This window comes from Lotus japonicus, chromosome 3 (genome assembly GCF_012489685.1).
Source record: "Lotus japonicus ecotype B-129 chromosome 3, LjGifu_v1.2".
NCBI classification, from domain to species: domain Eukaryota; kingdom Viridiplantae; phylum Streptophyta; class Magnoliopsida; order Fabales; family Fabaceae; genus Lotus; species Lotus japonicus.
Genome location: NC_080043.1, coordinates 6,962,918 through 6,982,816, shown reverse-complemented (window position 1 = coordinate 6,982,816; position 19,899 = coordinate 6,962,918). Strand labels below are relative to the sequence as shown.

The following is a 19,899-nucleotide window of genomic DNA, read 5'->3' as shown; positions in this document are numbered from 1 at the left end:
AAGATCTTGCTATCGCTTGATCTAAATCTAAAATTGCAAAAAAAAAAAAAAAAAACCCTCATCTCTTTTTCATGGGATCCATAGGAGTAGGAGGAATCGGAGGAGAGGGAGACTGTTTCTTTGCAGGTTGCTGACTTCTGCAAGTCATAAACTATCTCATACTAGCTATTGATTTTTCTATTATGTCTTAGCATTGAAATTACAATAATAAAATAAACTAAAAAGAAAACTCTAAAAATAGTTAATAGTCGACGAATTCCTCGGCAACATCACCAATTCGACGAACTCACAATTGCGGTTGGATGTTAAAGTAATTTTTGCAATAAATGCAGTACAAGTATTGAGACACCAAGATCGTTCTCACAAACACTCAGTGGATTATTAAAAAAAAGTAGAAACATAATTAAAAGGGGTTTAGTTGATTTGTTTGCAATGAAACGAAAGCAGAAATAAGTAATTTAAGAATTCAGAAGACAAAGCCTCAATCCTAGTGTATTAATCATTCAAGTGTAACAAAACCGTCAATGCTTTGGAAGATTCAGATTCTCTATTGGGCAATCATCTAGTGTTAGTGTTTGATTTGTTCAAGTTAAGAAAGAGTCATCAACCCCTTAAAGTACAAGAAAAATTTCTTCTCAGTGTTAGAGATTTAACTTTGGAAAATATATTCCACAATCGCTTCATCATTTCATCAAACAGTTAAAGAATCTTTTTACTAATTTCAACTCATTTTTTTTTGTCAGTAATTTCAACTCACTTAAATAAACATATAAAATTGAATACAAAATTCGAATTCAATCGGCATGAACCAAAAGCGTATTCAAATCAAAGAGTTAAAGAACGTGAATCAACTTTTAATTAAAAGACTAAATTATATTAAGAACATGTTGGGGGAGATTTGGAAACCCATGAGCTCAGAAGTAAGACACTAAGGGATATCGACGCTACATCTTAATCTAAAACCTTTAGACATTATGTTTGTGAGTCACATCTCTTATAAAGTCTTCTTCTCACCCATATTTAACCAATTAATGTGAGACTTTTTTTTTTTGAAATTATTAATGTGAGACTGTAACTCACACTTAAACTCTCTAACATTTTGGTGCTATGTTCAGTTATTGTCGTGTCCTAGCGTTTTGTTTTGAGTCTTGTAATTTGTCTTTTGTTAAAAGAACTAGTAAAAAGGTTGCTGGTTTTCTTTCAAAATTGGCTTTTAATTTCTCTGGTGTTATCTGAGTTGACTGTTGAGGATGAAACTCCCTCAAATATATTATTGTTCTCTTTAAAAAGAAAAAAGAGAGAAATATGCTTTATTTTTTATGTTAAATAATTAGATGTATATTCCGAATGAGGTAATTTAGTCTTTTGACGGTAGATAGAGGTAATTGAATAGCCTGGACAACATTTTCTTATTTACACAAAACTGGCTTTAAATGATAGTAAAATTATACGTGATTATAATAATAAGAGTGTTTGTATCAGTAATGAAAAGATCATTACATGTCTTAATTTTCCGGATCACTTTTCCAATTTTCTTCAAACTCTTGAACATATTTTTTTTCAATATTGAAAATTAATGTAAAAAAATCATCAAATGTCCATATATATGACTCTGCAGCCAATTGTGTGTTCAGAATCCAATTACTTCTCGGCAAAACAAATCATAATGATCCCAACTTGTTTTTTAACTTTAAAAGAGAAAGATCAAAATCCTTTTCATCATATGGTTTATATACATTTTGATGCTTATTTGGAAGTTGTCTCATATCAGGATTACAAAGTGGTGTACAAGAGCTTATTTCTAACTTTATGATAGAAACTGGAAAAAGGAAAATAGATACAATATGCACTTCTGGAACCTTGCTCTAGTTGCATTTCAACCAGTTCTTAAAATTTTCATCATTGGTGCTGTTGGAGGGTTCCTTGCAATTGATCGCTTTGACATACTTGGAGATAATGCCAAGAAGCACCTCAATTCTGTAAGTTTCATTTGCTACAGTTTAGTTAGCTTTTTTTCGGTTTAAACCACAGATACCCTCCACTGAGGCAATCTTGTTCGAACCGACCTCTATGGGTGGTCAAGGTCTCTCAACCAAGTATTTAGTTAGCTTTATAATAAGAATAAGACATCAAAATTAACTAATAATACAAGTACTTTTTTTACAGATGGTATATTTTGTCTTTACTCCAGCTCTTATTTGTAGCAGCCTGGCTCAAACTATAACTTTTAGGAGCATGGTTATGCTGTAAGTTTGTACTTAATTAATTACTGCTAGCTATATTTTGATTCCATGTTTTGTTGTGAAATTTGTTTCATTTCTTCATTTGATTGGTTTTGATTTCATCACTTAGAAGAGATTCTTGATTTGATGAAATGTGCAGGTGGTTCATGCCGCTAAATGCTCTTCTAACATATGTTATTGGGATAGCTCTTGGATGGTTACTTATTAGAACAACTAGAGTACCTTATCATCTTCAAGGCCTTGTATTAGGGTGTTGTTCTGCAGGCAAGTCTATTTACATTTTTTCAGAGAATCTTAATTCTTATCAATCTCATCGATCTTGTTTGGAAGAGCGTATTTGAATTTTTTTCTTAAATCTAACAAAATATTATTTACATTTCAAGGTGATTCAGTTGTTGGCAATAATGGAATTGCAAACTATGAAATAACATTTTTTACATGAAACTAAACTTCAAAACTAATAATCATCAGTTTTCACAGCAAAACAGCAGAATAAAATGAAGGTTGATGAAACATTGAAACTGATTCATCACCAGAAACTTAAAACATTAAAAAAATGCTTATGTAAGTGTTGTGGTGAACTTATGAAAATAATTTATGACCTACTTATAAGTTGTTTTGAACTTATTTTCATAAGTTACTTAAATTAGCTTATAGATAAGCACTTGTACACCTACCTATAAGTCATTTTAGGCTTTTTATGATAAGCTTCCTAAGTTTAATTATGAATAAGTGCTTATGTCATAATAGATTATCGTCATAAGCGCTTAATTAAGATGTTTACCCAAATTCACTCGATATAGATTTGAAAAAGAGAAATGTCTATGAACATGACAAGTTTGGCGTTTGATGTCTGCAGGAAATTTGGGCACTTTGCCTCTTATCATAGTCCAAGCTATCTGTAAAGAAAGAGAAAACCCTTTTGGAGATGAGGATGATTGCATCCGTCATGGACTAGAATATACTTCTATAACAATGGCAGTATGGCACTAAAGAGATTTGAAGTTTAAGTATTTGCATTAGTTACACAGTGGATTTGAAATATTTTGAATTACTTTCTCACTGTGTTTCTGGTTTTGCAGCTAGGACACATTTATGCTTGGTCTATTGTGTACAACATTGTCCGCATATATTCACCTAAGCCTAATGTTGTCAAAGTTGATGAATCCGCAGTAAATAAAGGAACTGATCCAGAGAACCTTTCAAAATGTTGTGCAGTGATCACAGCTGAGGACAAATCACAGCTTAATGATTACATTGGTCAACTTAAAATTGAACTTAAAGAGGCTAATGGAGAAGCAAAGGTTGGTGTAATATGATATTACTATATGTAAAAGTTTCTATGTTGTGGATATTTTTTCTCCTTGGAATCTTTGGCCAATTAGTCTTGCATATATTGATTGGAATGCATTAAAACCTTTCTATTATGAGTTTATGACATTAACATCCACCTCCAGCTTCTTATATCAGCAAAAGATGTAAGTTACAGCTAACTATCCTAAAATATTAAACTTACTTATAACATGCCTCTCACACAAGAGCCCATTGGGCTTATAGTGGGGAAAATGCACAGGTTAATTGCCAAGTGCTGAAATTCAACTTTTTTATTAGAGTAATGGGGAAACAATGATCGAACTCTAGACCTTAGTTATAGAACCACTGATATCAATGACGAGTTACCCCAAAACCTTAAATTGTTGGGTGAAGACACAGACACATGAATGATTCTATATTATACTTCTAACATTTTTATTTTATTTTGAACAATCAAAGCTTCATTAATATTCATCAAAGAAACAGGTCGCAAAAGTGATGAACAGACCCAGGACATCTAAACTGAAACAAGAGTCCAAATGTCAACCTCTCTATTACATCTTTTCTTTGTAAGATAGTCGGCTATAATAATTTTCTCTCTGTTGACATGAACTATCTAGCTACAATTGACCTCACCTCTAATTTACTGAATTCTTATATTATTTATCTCAGAGTTGAGTTGTATGAAATGCACAAGAATGATCAGTGCTTAAGCAATACCTACCTGCAAAATGCATGTTGTCTAGTAGGAGAAAAGTGAAAAGGATAATATGATTGCAATGCAACATGGCATACCTTCATATACTGTGGATTTGATAGAAGCAAAGCCTTACATTTTCAAGTGTTTCATAGGTACCAGAAAAGCCAAACATTATGAAACAGGTGAAAACATTAGCTGACAAGATCAACCTGAAGGTCCTATTTGCACCTTCATCATTGGGAGCGGTATGTCCATAGTTCTGTTTTTCTCACTAATCTTTTAATTATTTTCAATCAAGTCATACATTTGAAGCAAATGGTATACAATGAAGTATTGAATAAGGAATACTAGTTAGTTACAAATTAAAATACAAAACCATAATACCTGAAGTCTAATTCTTTTAGTCCTTAAGCAGGCATTGCTCTATATTGATACTTTACTGAACATTCCTAACAATGATACTTTCTTTTTCCTTCTGTCTGCAGATTGCTGGTTTGTTAATTGGTGCAGTTCCTCAATTTCAAAAACTACTAGTAGGTCATAGTGCTCCTCTCGGTGTGATTCAAGATTCTGTAACTATGCTAGGGTGAGCACCCTTTACTACCCTTTTTTCATGTATTAAATTGCTCTCGCAATTCCAACCCGAGTATGATGAAAGCCAAAAGTCTCCCCAATAGTGCGGTTCCTAAGAATCGATCTTTCTGCTTGGGGACTTTGTTAATAGATTTGTCTCTTAATTTTATTCTACTCTTTCCTTTACCTTTCTCCTGGTTTTCAGGGATGCAAGCCTTCCAGCAATGATCTTAGTGGTTGGGGCACATCTTCTTAAGGGTAACTTATTGTTAATAACATGAAGTTGTTAATAGCAGTTGCATTTGAAAATGAATGTGAGGTAAGAAATTGAATGTTTTTCAGGTTTAGAAGGATTTGGAAGGCAACTTCCACTTGTTGCTGGCATTATTGTGGTTAAATTGCTAGCCATACCAGCAATAGGTGTAGCAATTGTCAAAGGTGCAGTTCATTTCAGATTGATCCACCCTGATCCATTGTATCAGTTTGTTTTGCTGCTTCACTTTGCCCTTCCACCTGCAGTATCCGTGAGTAAGTTGTTTATGATACTTAAAACATTATAATTAGTTGTTTCCTAAATACTTACGAAATTAATTCACTGTAGAAAAAAAAATAGTGTTCAGCACTAGTAACATCTTCAAAAGGAACTGAAATAGGAAGGCAAGGGCCACTACACACCGCTACGGCGCTATAGCCCGCTATTGACAACCCTACATTTAAATTATGACACACATTTATTCTGAATAATGGCACTGTTTTTACAAATGTTCATCATCCACAGACTGCTAGAAACTGTGTTACCTAAACTTGTTTGCATTTGCACTATGTTGCTTCTGTCCATTATCTCCAAATATGACAGATCAATTTCTGGTACTACCAAAATCTGAACCATTTTCTTTTCAGACTTTAGTTGTAAAACTAAAAATATTTAATATGACTGTGCCAGGTACAATGACTCAGTTGATAGGAGTTGGTCAGAGTGAATGCTCAGTTATCATGTTAGCAACTTATTCCTCTTCTACAGTTTTGCTTACTCTCTGGTGCACAATCTTTATGTGGCTTGTGCAATAATTATTTTGGGACTATAGGCTGAAGGTGTAAAAACATTTGCACAAATAAGATGTGTGCAAAGCATTATGTTGTGCCTTCATCTTATAATTTGTAACTAAAGCAATGGGGAAAAGGTATAAAACAGAAAGGGGAAAAAAAGAGATCCTGCTCACACTAATTATTTTTTTCTTATAATATCATGTAATATATAGCTGCAACCGTTGGCAAAGCATGAACCAGAAATATGGAGGAACCAAAATAAGTGTCCAACACTAAGTTGAATGTATAATATGGCATCTTATATCTAAAACTTTAAAAGCAGTCTTTATATAAAGTACACCTTGAAATTAATTTTATTGGTTTTAATATAAACCTATACATTCTTTATTTAAATCCCCTTTCCTTTAATTTCCCTCATTCACTTTCCTGTTTTTGTTGTTCATATCAGAAGTAACATGTATGCAATACATAAATATCAGGTTGCTTAAATAAGGCCTATAAACACTAACCCCTTAGCTTTAAATACTCTTTCTTGATCCAACCAACATAGAGAAACTAAAAGTAACAATTTCAAAATAAAACAAACACAATTTCAATACATAGAGAAACTAGTAATAGGAACCAGAACTCAGCAAATTTGTATTCACCACAATTTTTGACAGAGAAATGAAAATGAGAAAACTTCCTTCCAGATTTCATTGACCTTCTTAAAACCATCCATGGAAGACTTCAAAATCAGAGATGAGAGAATGGCAAAAGAATGTAGATTGCACGTTAGAAAATATTGTTTAAAAGCTTTTTGTTGGCATTCCTCTGTAGTTTTGTTCGGTTGGGTCCTATTTTCCTTTGGAGTTGGGCTGTATACTCTTGCATTGATTCCTCTTTTATGTAAGATGTTTTGAACGCTAATATATGCCACATATCCATTTATAAAATTAGAATGACCGAATCTATCTATCTATTTATAATATGGAATTGTGAAGCGCGCAATACAGCGCTGCCACCTCATCATTTATATTGCTTGCAATGGTGTCTAACTCAGTATTTTTGCTGATGTGTCACAACGTATTCTTCTCAAATCACGTAAATCTCACAAATCATATGTCTATCCCTCCCTATCATACTTTATTCTCTTCCAGTTCTATGAAACGTTCCTATCTCATAAATTATGCAGTGTGAGCGTTACAGTACAACCATCTATATTCCAAACTTCAGTTTTTCCTTCTTATTCATTCTACTTACTAACGGTTACATCTACACCAAACTCAACTCTGCTCCCAACTTTATATTTTCATTTCATTCAATTCCTTCATTTTATTTATATTTTATATGCTTCCACCAATCCAAAGCAGTTTTCTTACTACCATCTTTTCATAATCGTCACTATTTCCTTACCATAGATGATCTCATGATTGAATAGAAAAGCAAGATGAGTCATATGAAACAGTTGTGACAAGGTGAAGGAAGCAAGTGACAAATGTCGTCGTAACACTCACTGCTCCTCTATCTCAGACGGTAAGCTGACCTACTCTCTGTCTCATTTCCCATTCTCTATTTGGTTTTCTAAGAAAAATAGAAAATAAAATTCTAACTTTGATCAATTTTGCATCTATGTTTTTTCCCCAATCTATTTAAGACATATCCCACTCGATTGAGCTTTCAAATCCCCATAGTTGGAACATAAGCAAGTTCCAAGCTTTCTTTTCTATATGTCTGCACGAAGACTGTATTGGTAGAAACTGTACCAAGAAAATCAAGTGTCTGTATATCTCGAAATTCCAATTAGACTATACTATTTACAAAAATATATATATGTTTATAATTTATTTGTGGAGGGAGAAGAGGAGAGGTTAGAGATAAAAAAAAATCTAAGCGGTCATCACAAAAAAAGACATGCAATCTATTCCGGTTCTATGGTCATATATCAGTTATTTCCTATAGTCAATTATTTTGACATGAACAAAAATAGTTGCAAGAGGACCATTCTTCCAAGATTCAACAATTTGTTCTTCATCAAAAGAAAGTGAGAAACCACACTTAAATTCATCAAATAGCCTCAACTTTGTTGTTATCAAATTTGCTAGGGCTACGATCTCTTCCTGGATAGTCTTTTCTAATATTACTCCCTCGGACTGGAGTATGTACTCAAATGCATTGTTTATAAGCCCACCATTATAGTCTAAGTCACAGGTTTCATCTCATAATTTTCCTTCCACTATTATGGAGTGCCTTGCTTATAACCCTTTGATTTTGACTAACTGAACTCCTATTTAAATTGATAATAAGAACTTAGATGGAAGTATTTGATTGATCATATATAAATTTAGCTATTCATTCACAGTTTTGCTAGGGGGAAAATGAGAAAAAAAACTAATTTTTTTTCACCAAATCCAATAAAATAATTCCTATAAAGAAATGATTCATGATTTGGTCCAAAGAAAAGAATAGAAAGATTGTTTATGAAACAAAATTATTTAACACCTAATGAACCACCAATTCACTAAATTATTTTATTTTAAAATTACTAGATGTTAATACATAACTTTTAAATATAGAAAAAACCATGAAATCATTTTCCCACGCGCATCGCACAGGTTTGAGTCCAGTAATAATATATTAATTTTGATGCTCGTAAAGTAACACTAACAACACAACTCTTCTTTCTTACTCTTTGCTCATTACATCAAATTTTTAAATGGCGTGTCAACTTAGCTACAATACTCTTTAATGATGTGATTCCTAACCCATTTAATTTAGTTATCTCAAATTGATCCCTAACCCCTCACATTCTGACATGTCATATTATTATTATTATTATTATTATTATTATTATTATTATTATTATTATTATTATCTCTCAACAATCTTACAAAGTAATTATATGTCCACGCATTGCGTGTGTCATATTTTAGTAATTTCTTAAGAGAAATTACCAATGACCAAAGATCTGTCGGAATTAAGCTCCTCGGTAGTATTTACCAACGGATTTTGAAAAGTGATCGATAACTTAGCATTGGTTATAGTTGTTTCTATATGACATCAACAGTTGCTAAGTTACCAACCACACAGATCATTAGTAATATGTCGATTCGGACGAAAAAAATAAAACCATTTACTAGGGATGCATTAAAGTGCTTCTTTGGTCAAAAATATTTAATTTTTAATTTCTTGCGCTCTTCATTAATAGAACTCATTTATAGTTTAGTAAAAATTGCCCATATTATTAAATAATATAATATTTATGTAAGACCTTTGACTCGATTTCCATATTTAGTCCTTTTATAAATCAATAAAATAATATCTGCTATATACAAAATTAGAAAAATAAAATATTGAATACTAAAATTATTTAATCAACATTATAATTATTCAATAAAAGTATATCAATAATATTCAAGTTATTTTTTACATATATTTATCGTATTAATTATAAATAGAAATTCAAAATATTTAGACACTTCTAGATTTTCTCAGAGTCTAGATATTCTAATTCAAACATATAATACATGTTTACTATCTATATATGTGTTTATATATATATAATCTACAAATATTCATAACATTTTATGAAATGTATATTTTTTGTATATATTTAGTAAAATTAATAATATGACAAATTACATTATTTTTTTTCTAGAAATTATTATTAATTAATTAAGTTTTTTTAAACAATTTATATTTTTTTGTGTAACCAAAAACAATTTATATTTATGTACTTTGAAAAAGTAAGTTAATTGCATGATTTATTGTTAGTTCTATTTTTATGTCAGCTTTTAATTATTAGCAAATAGTATCTGTATTGATACAATTACTATTTTAACTTACTATTTTATAACTCTTTGCATTTCATTTATGTTTTAAAATATACATCGTTTTACTAAAAAAAATTATTATATGCCGCGCAACGCGCGGATCTAACATCTAGTATAGATGATTCAACTACTCTAATGATCTTTTCAAAAAAAAAACTACTCTAATGATACGTTTAAAAAAAAACTACTGTAATGATAATATGATTTAACAAGTGAAAATTGAATACTCCCTCCGTTCCCATTTATAATCACGTTTTAACAGTTTTTTCTCTAAATATAAGTCATTTTATAATATAATATCAATGAAACATTAGTTTTCCCAAAGTTACCCTCATATTTAATATCAAAGAGATTGTGTGAATTTAAAAAAAAAATTAATTTGAAAGAGAAATTCAAAATTAATGATTTCTTTTATAAAATTATTACTAATAATTATTTTTCTTAATACTAGATAATTAAAGTAAAATTGACTTGGGACAGATGAAGTATTTTTTAATTAACCGCGTGTCATGGTGGTTGCTCATGAACTCGTCCCTTAACTGTGTAGTCAATCATTTTTAGCTTAGCGCGAACACCTGCAATAAAAAGAATAGTCACAATTGTCGGGAATAAATAGTAGATATTGTTGCCTAAAAAAACTTTATTAAACTAAATTTTATAAAGCTACGAAATTATTTAATCAATCATTTATTGATTGAATATTTTTTTTTAGTTACAAGAGGAAAATATTGAATATTTATTTAACATAAACTAATACTAATAATTTGATTGATTGAATATTAATTTAAAAAAGTAATTAGATTTGATTTGATTTATATTAAATAGAAAATATTTAAAATCGGATTCAGTACAGAATTTTTTTTAATGAGATTCAGTACAGATTAAGAATCGTGCACGTCATTATAAATTCTGATAATGCATCTGAACCTTCACTCACTCAACTTCATCATGCTTAATTAGCACTCGGTCAGATTCTTGTTTGTGCTGTTTTGACTAGCCTCTTTTGGCTAAGTCTACAACAAGGTATAGTATGAACTTTTTTTTTTTTATTTCATGCAGTGTTCTTATCTTCCTAGCGTAGGGAAGAAACATATCTTTTATCTTTATTTTTTATGTTCTTTTGAAATTTCGACCCACCCTGTTTTCAATTTTTAAGATTGTGGTATCTTAAAAACTTGAACTGTCTATTAAAAGGTTCAAACAACCATTTTTTACTACTGCGATTAGCACTTACTTGGTGTTTTACCTTTTATATAAGAAAAATTATTTTATATTTTAACTTGATGCAATTTACGATATTTTATACTTTCTTCATTCTTGTGTGCCTCTGTTGCTGCTGCTGCTATGAGATAGAAATTACTGCAACTCAATTGTAAACTTCAATGACATCCGATTAATACCCTAATTATTTTTACCCTGACATCTATTACAACCTACTTGTCTGGTTCACATCAATTTATTCTAAATTTCTACTCAATCTGATTTTGCAGTTAAGAATGGGAAGGGAAGTCGTAACGATAATGGACACTATCAAGTTCTCATGAATGACGTCCAAAATTTGCTAGCTACATCCGGTTAAACCCCAACCTATTTGCATATGAATACATGTTTCAATAAAAGGATGTAGAGAAAATTTGGGAATACAAATAATGTTTCTGTGGCAAGTAAGATTATTTCATTATTTGATGTTAATTTTATCTTTTTGTATAGGATTGTTTATCTAGTGTCTTCTCTTATTGAGGTCGATAAAAACAACACATTAGTTTATGGAATTGTGATGATTCGATACGGTAACTCTGAAAAGACTTTTCTAGATACTGAAAAAATCATGGGAAAGAAGATCAGAGTAAATGACTGTATGTATTTTTTTAAGAAACCCGAGAATGAAGAAGAAATATATGGACTTAACAAGCATGCTATTTATTCTAGCATGAGTGTCTAAAATAAAATGTTGATTCAAATGTAAAAAAGACTTGAATCCCATAAATATATGGTACTAGGTACTACTAGCATGCTTGTTGATTTCGTATATTCCTTCTTCATTCTCGGTACTTTTTAAAAATTACATATAATCGTTTATTCCCCATCTTAAACACTATAAAACAAAAATATAAAATTGGAATCAAATAATGAATTAATGTCAAACCTTATTGTATTGCCTATGCTTCTCTCTCTCTATATATATATATTCTTTTATTAGAACATATAGTCTTAAGCAAATAAGTTGGTGCATGTTTAACCACTTGTAGCAGCTTTTGGACGTCATTCATGGGAACTTGATCGTGTCTACCAATAGTTACGATTAGAAGCTAGGGTCTCAAATCATCAAAGTCCATCATCATCATTATCAAGATAATTAACTGTGACGCAATGGTAGAGGCCCTGTTAAAGATGGTTGTGCTTCTACAATTCTGGTTGTGTATTACGAACAGTGGAATAGATGCGCTAGCTAGCTGATAGGCGTTGAGTTTGGGAAGAATGAGGCTATTTGGTGCCTTTCACTGTTGAGTTCTTTCCCTCATTGTTGCCCATTGAAATTTGATGGGTTGTGTTTTTAGTTTTGTTGATGTAGCACGGCTAACCCATCTGAATCTGTTTTAGACCCGGAAAATAATATCTTGGTAATTTTATTTATTTTCGTTTGGGATTCTATCTATATTTTGTTTAGGATTTTATTTAATTTGAGTTTGGATCTTGTTTATTTTCATTTAGGATTTTATCTATTTTGATTAGGATCTTATATAATTTTGGTTAGGATCTTTTTTATTTTGATAAGATTTTAATTATTTTAGTATTAGGATTTTTTTATTTTCCTATTTAAGCAATTGTAAGGTATAACCATAATCAGTTTATGAATTATAATAAAACTTGAGAGTTTTCTTATAATTGTCAAGTTTTATTATAATTCATAAACTGACTATGACTATGTCTTACAATTACTTAAATAAAGAAATCCTAATACCAAAATAATTAAAATCATATCGAAATAAATAATCCTAACCGAAATTAAATAAGATCCTAACCAAAATAGATAAAATCCTAAACGAAAATGAATAAGATCCTAACCGAAGTAAAATAAGATCCTAAACAAAATAGATAAAATCCTAAATGAAAATAAATAAAATTACTAAAATATTAAAATATTATTGTTCAGCTTGTTTGTGAGCTTAAGCGATCGTGTTTTCTACCTACTCTTGTAATTGCTTTTGACTTACGCTTTTGTGCATGGGTTAAGCACCCTTGTGCTTGTTGAGTCTAATAATATTTTTTTAGCTTTTTTATAAAAAAAATTATAACTGAATTGACACACTATGAAGGATGATGATAAAAAAATTGTGACTTTTAGAGTGGAAGTGTTTGGGAGACCATTTTTACCTACTATCGAAAGTTGAGAAAAATTTGTGGTCATAAAAGGAGTCGTCGCTTCCGGACACTAAAAAACATTACGTATATCCTACACTAAAATTGTGTTTGAAACAAGAGAAACATTGAAGAAAGAAAGCTTTCCAACGTTATACATTACAAAGTTTAAAATCAATTTTAATAACCCCAACCTAGTTACATGTGTTACAGAGATTTAGTGATCCAATTCTCCCTAAAGTCCTTACACTGTAGCCCACTAAATTCCAAACTGCAGATAGGTTGATACATATTGCAAACATTCCATTGGAATTTCACTAACGAGCATATTTTCTTGTCAAGCATGTACCTGCTTTAAGTCACAACCTAGTTCCAAGCCAAGAATCTGATGGAGAAATAGGAACAGAAAACAATGTTACTTTTTTTGTCCAAACAATTAAGTCCTAAAAAAGAATACCTTACTTTCACCAAACAAATAGATATACTCACCTCCTAGCCCCACATTCTATCTTTGCACATATATATTGGCCTAATCATAGTTGGTAGCTTTAGTGATCAATTATTCACAAATACAAAACATCATGGGGATGGTCATGAGTTACATGGGACTAGGAGGAACAGGTCAAAAATTCTCTTTCATGTTCTGAGTATTTTCTGTTATGTTTGTTTTTTTATATCTTCAGGTCTAAAATTAATGGCTTTGAACTTGACTTTGGCATATCAGCTGAAGGGTTAGTAGCCCAGAGTTTAAGTCTTGTATCAGGAGCACTCTATGATCAATTTATGAAGAGAGAAATTAAAAACTTTGACGACTTCCACACTGCAATTCTTGATATCTTCAAGTAAGCATACGATTTTAAAGCACCAGTCATTACTACTAGTAACAAACAATATATTATTTTTGACATGTAATAAAATTTGTATGATAGTTTTTTACATGTAATAATATTAAGTAGTCAAGAATTGCTGATAGTTTTTCAAAATTTTAATAGCACTATCAACATGGCCTTGCCCGGTAAACACTATGATGCACCAGAGCTCAAGGAAATCCAGGTCAGTTAACTCTTCCCTGACTTTTATTCTCCGTTTGTCTCAGCTTGCTGCGTGAAGTAATCGCTTATTTTCGAAAAAGTAATCACTTATGTATTTGTTTCTATTATTTGTGTATGTTTTTGATAAAAAGCATAATTTAAAAAGAAGAAAAGAGGAATCTGATAAAAAGCTATTTGCAGCAGCTTTTGAAAATCAATTATTTCTAATAAATTTTTAAAATAAAATATATATATATATATATATGTCTTTATTTATTTGTAGACAAACATAAAACAATTCCGGCTTTTGAAAAAATCTCCTAAATAAAATCAATTTTTTATTCAACTTTTAAGCAGACGCAAACTAGGACTTCCTTAAATGACATGTTTGACATAAGCAGGACTTGTTTGAACAATGGAATGAATCCAAGGAAGACAAAAAGAAGATTTTCACTGACTTCATGATCAAGAATGTGAACATCAGCAAAGCAGATGAGTCTATGATGATCACAGGGATAGTGGCACCTCCTGCAGCCATGGTAGTTAAAAAAACTGGTCAGTCTGTACCCCAGCTAAGTGTTATCAAAGCCATTCCTGATGTTATCTTTGTGCCCACAGCCACAATTTTGGCTCTCATTGCTGTTAAGCTCACCAAAAGAATGTCATTCAAGAAAGCTGCATCCTAACTAACTGTCCCTTATCATGTATAAAAAACTAGCAATTGAGTGATTATTCTCAAATTGCTTGTGCATGTGAATTATTTAGCAATTGACTAATTTAATATCTCTCAAGACTTAACTATTTACTTGAAATTTATGTTGACAAATGAGGACTCAATCGACCCAAACAGAAAATAAATTGACTGTTAAATCAAACAAGTCAATCTAGAAAGCAATTTTGCATATACTTTAGAAAATTTACAGGTATTCTCCATATCACTTGATAATTGACATAAAGGAACGAAATCAAAATTTTAAGATATACAAAATTAATAATATTCCAAGGAGCAAAATCATACTAGTCAAAATATGTCAAAGGACATACAAGGTATAACGAAATAATTCCTACCTAAGGAATCAGTAATCAGTGACTAAGGTCATCCAACAAATTTCAACTAAAGAAGAGCATGCTCCCATATTAACATCATGTACAATTGAATTAATTCCTTCATGTAAGAGAGTATTGAGCACACAGCCAGCATTTATACATTGGACATGATGTTGATGTGTCAGAAACGACAGAAGAAGATGAGAAATCCTCATATCCTTAAGCTGTGTTGAACAATCATTATCATCAAATTCAGATTAACCTGAAAACCTCTGGTTCCATCTCTTTGAGCTAGATTTCTTCCTTCCTTTCCTTTTGTTCCTAGGGACAGTTGACTTCAATGTAGAACATGATTTTAAAGCAGAACGAACATTATTCACATCATTATCAGTGGAGTCAGGTTCTGAAACTTGAACCTCAGAAATTGACTTGTCCTCTTCAACATTCTCAAAATCAAGCAACTCTTCCATAGCTACCTGATTCTGTATAAGAACTCCATCCTTGGTCTGCACATAAGAATATGCCAATATTATAAATTTACAATGCATGTGATGTTTGGAAAACATACTCAAAGATATTATTCAGAACATGTCCTTTAAAAATACAACTTCAGTAGTTGGATGCTTGAACTCATGACAACTGGAATTGTTCGTATTAATTCAAAATTTCAAAAAATAATTGCATTCTTGCAGCATGGAAAAGAAATACACATAAAATTATATAGCATTCACAAGTCTAATCAAGGGAGGTTTCCCTATTTTGATCAGTAAAGATACTAGTTCCTATCAGAAAATATGACAGGTGATTGGCCATATCCCTATTGGGAACACCAATTATATGCCATGTCTTTTTGCCATATCCATGGTTCATTGAAGTGTTCTAGTGGAAAATAAACTTTGAAACGTGATTATAAGTTTAGTTCTTATAAATGAATTTTGACATGATCAATCAGGCAACTCCAGCAACAATTGGGTTTATAAAGAACAAGATTCACCCACCAAACATTTTTGGAACCATAAACGAGAAAACCAGAACAATCATGAGCTGGATAAAAGTTATGTTCCATCTCAATCATTGTGAATTTTCCTTCATAGATAATGCTATGTTTGGATATGTGATGGAGAGTGAACTGATATGGAAGGGGATGGAACAGAGTAGAGAGAGATGAAATTAAGTCAACATTGGTTGGATATTTTCGTGATGGAATGGAGTAGAAGACTTGTCTCATCCCATTTCCCCCAAATTGAAGAGGAAGAAAAAGTGAGTATCAGATGTAATTGGAATGGGATGGACTGCATTCCCTAATGTTCCATTTTATCCCATCCCATTTAAACAACCCCAACAATTAAATGGTTATAATTCCATTCCATCCCTTTTTTCATCAATCCAAACACAGTCAAATAAGTGGTACTAGCAATTGCAAAAACCAAAAGCAAGGTGCAAGAAGTGGAACAAGGATAACAAATATCAAGCACAAACGCAGACACGTGTTCATAGCTATCAGAAATATACAAAAAAAATAGGATGTATAAAACTAGAAATTATATGGAAAGCTTACATCTTCCCATGGATCATCAAGCTCAAGCATATCAGTGCTTTCAATACGGGAAATTATGCCTTCATGACCTGCAGACATATCAGCATACGTCAATCTCCCCTGTGAAACTGAGATTAAAGCTGAGATGGTTAATGAGAAAATCTAACAGAAAATGAGTTTTCATTACCAGCGAAAATAGCAGTCTGAGGATCAGAGTGATTAAGTCCATCAGATGGCCGATGCACAGTCAATTGATTTACTGAACAAAACTTTCCTGGATTTTCACTAATGACCCTATCACATCGAGTTTTCAATTCTTGAACTTGAGACTGTACAGCTTCAATCTTTTGAATGATGTCAACCAAGGATTTATCATTTTCATAGTCTATGGAAGACCGCAAATAATTCAACATGAACTCATCATCATCATTTTTACCACCTGATATAAAAAAAAAAACAGAAAGTAAATTGGAAATTTGTCATAGAAACAAATGATTAAAACATGTTTCAAAAGAAAGTGCATGTAAGAGTAGAATCTGAGAGTGCATTTCTCTGTGCTTGAAATTAACAATGTTGGCGAGAGATTTTTTCAAATGACAGGGATAATAAAAACAGCATCAAGTATATTACTGCTACTCACCAATAGCAACTCCATGACAATCTTTCAAACAAGCATCAACACCACAATCTGTCTTCTCTGGAAAATGACAAGAGTCAAAGAAAACAAAATTAATACAATACTATAAGTACCATAATCAATCAAGAGATGGCTTACCATAGTAAGAGAATAAACTATGATTTGACATGTATGATGCTAAATCACACTTCTCTTCGACTCTTTTCCTGTTGTTCCTCTTCATAACTTTATTCCTATGCATCCGACCAGATATAGGTACTGATTTGATACCACAGCCATCTAATGTTAAGTGTGCAAAATCAAGTTTCTTGGCATAATTGTATGCTGCAAGCTCTTTTTCATATTTAAGTGCTTGAGACTGAAGTTGTTTTAGTCGCAATTCAACCCACTTACAACGCCACATAAGAGGGTCTATGAACCTCCTCCAATGAACTGTTACCGTTTTCTTTCTGAAATGGTTAACAGAGTAGATTGTAAAACAAAAAAAGTATTGACATTCAAATCAAAAACATTAAAAGTTGTAATCACAGCAACAACAACAAAAAGTTCAAAATACAAGAAATTCTATACTGGCAATCTTAAAAAGTAGCCCTAATCAAAAGTTGCATCAACTTTTAGATGTGTTTTTAAGGAAAATACAAGAAAACCAATATAAGATCACACTTAGAAAGATTGGACGTTTAATTTAATGTGCATTCCTTCTGCTGGTGATAAGATTTAGTAAATCTCTGATACATGGAATATGCTAATTTAAAGTACATCACATAAAAAAATTATAAAACTTTTGTATCCAGACTAACATATTGAAACTGATATACAAAATGCAAGCCAAACAATTATAAACATGAATAAATGATGGGCAATATCTCGTGTAACCACTTATCCATTTCTTATCTCTACTACACTAAGATTACTTTCTTGATGGCTTTTTACAGCTCAGCATTCAGCCATACGACATTGTAAATTCTCACAGAATTCCCCTTTCAATTTTAAGTGGCACGTTTCTAATGCAGATCACACACGTGAAGCATTCCTCCATTTACCCATCTTGCTTGGATCCTATGGTTTACATCCTCCTCTATCTCTCTGTCATTTTGTATAATGGACCAAAAACACTTGAAATGGTTTGTATCTCCTGCTTTTGTCCTCACAATAGTCGTGACCCTAAATCCTTTCTACTTTATAAAACCTTCGACAATGCTCTACTCTTTTATATGCCTTTATCAAATCAATAAAAATCACATGCAGATCTGTTTACATTTACCTCCTCTAAGTTCTGCAAAACCTACACAAACATGCCCAATAGTTTTCAATCACTGCCCTCCCCTAGGCTAAGAATGTTAAACAAACATTAGAATTGGGTAAAGATGCTCCAACAGTACATGAGAAACATGTATTCAATAGCAGTAACCCTGGACCAAGGGTAAAATCTGTAGAACAGTCACAAATAAATGATAGAAACAATGTTGAACATAATTTACTCAACTTTAAAAACATAAAATCATGCCTATCTAATCAATCTTGGGGAAAAAATACTTTTTTCTTCCGTTTCTGCATTCTTGCTTCTGATAATCCAAATTGAAACATACCTTGCTTGAAGTAATTCGCGCCAATCATCACCACACATAGAAGAGGACGCGTCGTCGTCATCACAACACATTTGTGATTGAACTTCATCATCACTGAAGGTAGTAGCACTCTCAGACCCAGATCCTGTATCACCAAAAGAGCTAGAACACTCAGTAACACCCTCACATTCTTCTTGCACAACCAAACCTTTCCCAGAATTAGTCCACCCAGTAATCTCAACTTCTGCATCCTCATTATTCCCCATGATTGTTGGCACACTTTCCATGCCACCACAAGAATCACCAATGTAGTGTCTCCCAGGCTCCAGAGCCTTCTGCTCTGAAAATGCAGCAGAACCCATTTTCACAAATCTTGTAACCTTCACTGCACACAAATCATCATGCAAAAACAAAAACCTTAATTTCATCAACATTCAAAACACATGATTCACAAATTTAACAATATACAAAATTCCAACATACCCATAAAAATCATATATCTCACAGAATTCAAAAACAATAATCTCTAACTCATAAACCAGAATTTGAAGGAAATTAACAATTTTACTGATTAAAGAAAAAAAAGAAAAAACAAGTAAAATCGCAGAAAAAGGAATCAAGGAAACAGAATCTTTTACTTACGAAGCGGTTTTCGCTTCTTTGAACTCGTGTGTGTAATCTAGTCAATTTTAAACGTTTTTTTTTCTCTTGTCACTAGTGGCGTGACAGTGATAAAATAAAAAAGGTAGTTGAAATAATCACTTAAATATTTGTGGCGTTTTATTTTTGAGATTAAAATATTGAGTGTAATTTTGATACACCGCCAACCAATACCTCTAGGCCATGTAGGATCATAGTTTCCAAAAATAGTTATATTCCATTTTTATTTTTTAATTAAAATAAATAATAATTTATTTTCTTATGTAACAAAATAGAATGAAGGGAGAGAAGGGATTGTCCAATAATTTAAAAGAAGAGTGATTTTAGTGACAATCTAATATCGACCTTTCAATCAAATTTAAAATCCTGA

At 31.7% G+C, this 19,899-nt stretch overlaps 3 protein-coding genes across 6 annotated transcripts; 2 read left to right on the top strand and 1 right to left on the bottom strand.

The window, feature by feature from the left end:
- The first annotated feature begins 1,651 nt into the window (after positions 1-1,651).
- On the top strand, positions 1,652-6,201 carry LOC130748527 (protein PIN-LIKES 3-like). 2 transcript variants are annotated; one of them, XM_057601756.1, is made up of 10 exons: positions 1,652-1,979; positions 2,167-2,246; positions 2,383-2,507; positions 3,103-3,224; positions 3,326-3,547; positions 4,410-4,502; positions 4,743-4,843; positions 5,036-5,088; positions 5,173-5,358; positions 5,774-6,201. In XM_057601756.1, the coding sequence occupies exons 1-10, from the start codon at positions 1,845-1,847 to the stop codon at positions 5,896-5,898; spliced, it is 1,242 nt and encodes a 413-aa protein (XP_057457739.1). In that variant the 5' UTR covers positions 1,652-1,844; the 3' UTR covers positions 5,899-6,201. The 2 variants fall into 2 exon arrangements, with proteins under 2 accessions (XP_057457739.1, XP_057457740.1); XM_057601757.1 differs by having other exon boundaries at positions 5,173-5,354; positions 5,774-5,867.
- A 7,357-nt stretch (positions 6,202-13,558) lies between these two features.
- On the top strand, positions 13,559-14,863 carry LOC130748785 (uncharacterized). Its single transcript, XM_057602031.1, has 4 exons — positions 13,559-13,670; positions 13,774-13,891; positions 14,042-14,102; positions 14,482-14,863. The coding sequence occupies exons 1-4, from the start codon at positions 13,631-13,633 to the stop codon at positions 14,764-14,766; spliced, it is 504 nt and encodes a 167-aa protein (XP_057458014.1). The 5' UTR covers positions 13,559-13,630; the 3' UTR covers positions 14,767-14,863.
- A 119-nt stretch (positions 14,864-14,982) lies between these two features.
- On the bottom strand, positions 14,983-19,609 carry LOC130748783 (uncharacterized). 3 transcript variants are annotated; one of them, XM_057602030.1, is made up of 7 exons: positions 19,512-19,609; positions 18,891-19,254; positions 17,440-17,750; positions 17,305-17,361; positions 16,852-17,103; positions 16,686-16,753; positions 14,983-15,633 (listed from the first exon to the last, which is right to left on the bottom strand). In XM_057602030.1, exons 2-7 carry the CDS (start codon positions 19,229-19,231, stop codon positions 15,385-15,387), a joined length of 1,278 nt encoding a protein of 425 aa, XP_057458013.1. In that variant the 5' UTR covers positions 19,232-19,254; positions 19,512-19,609; the 3' UTR covers positions 14,983-15,384. The 3 variants fall into 3 exon arrangements, with proteins under 3 accessions (XP_057458013.1, XP_057458012.1, XP_057458011.1); XM_057602029.1 differs by lacking the exon at positions 19,512-19,609 and adding an exon at positions 19,353-19,503; XM_057602028.1 differs by lacking the exon at positions 19,512-19,609 and having other exon boundaries at positions 18,891-19,346.
- Between the last annotated feature and the right edge of the window lie 290 nt (positions 19,610-19,899).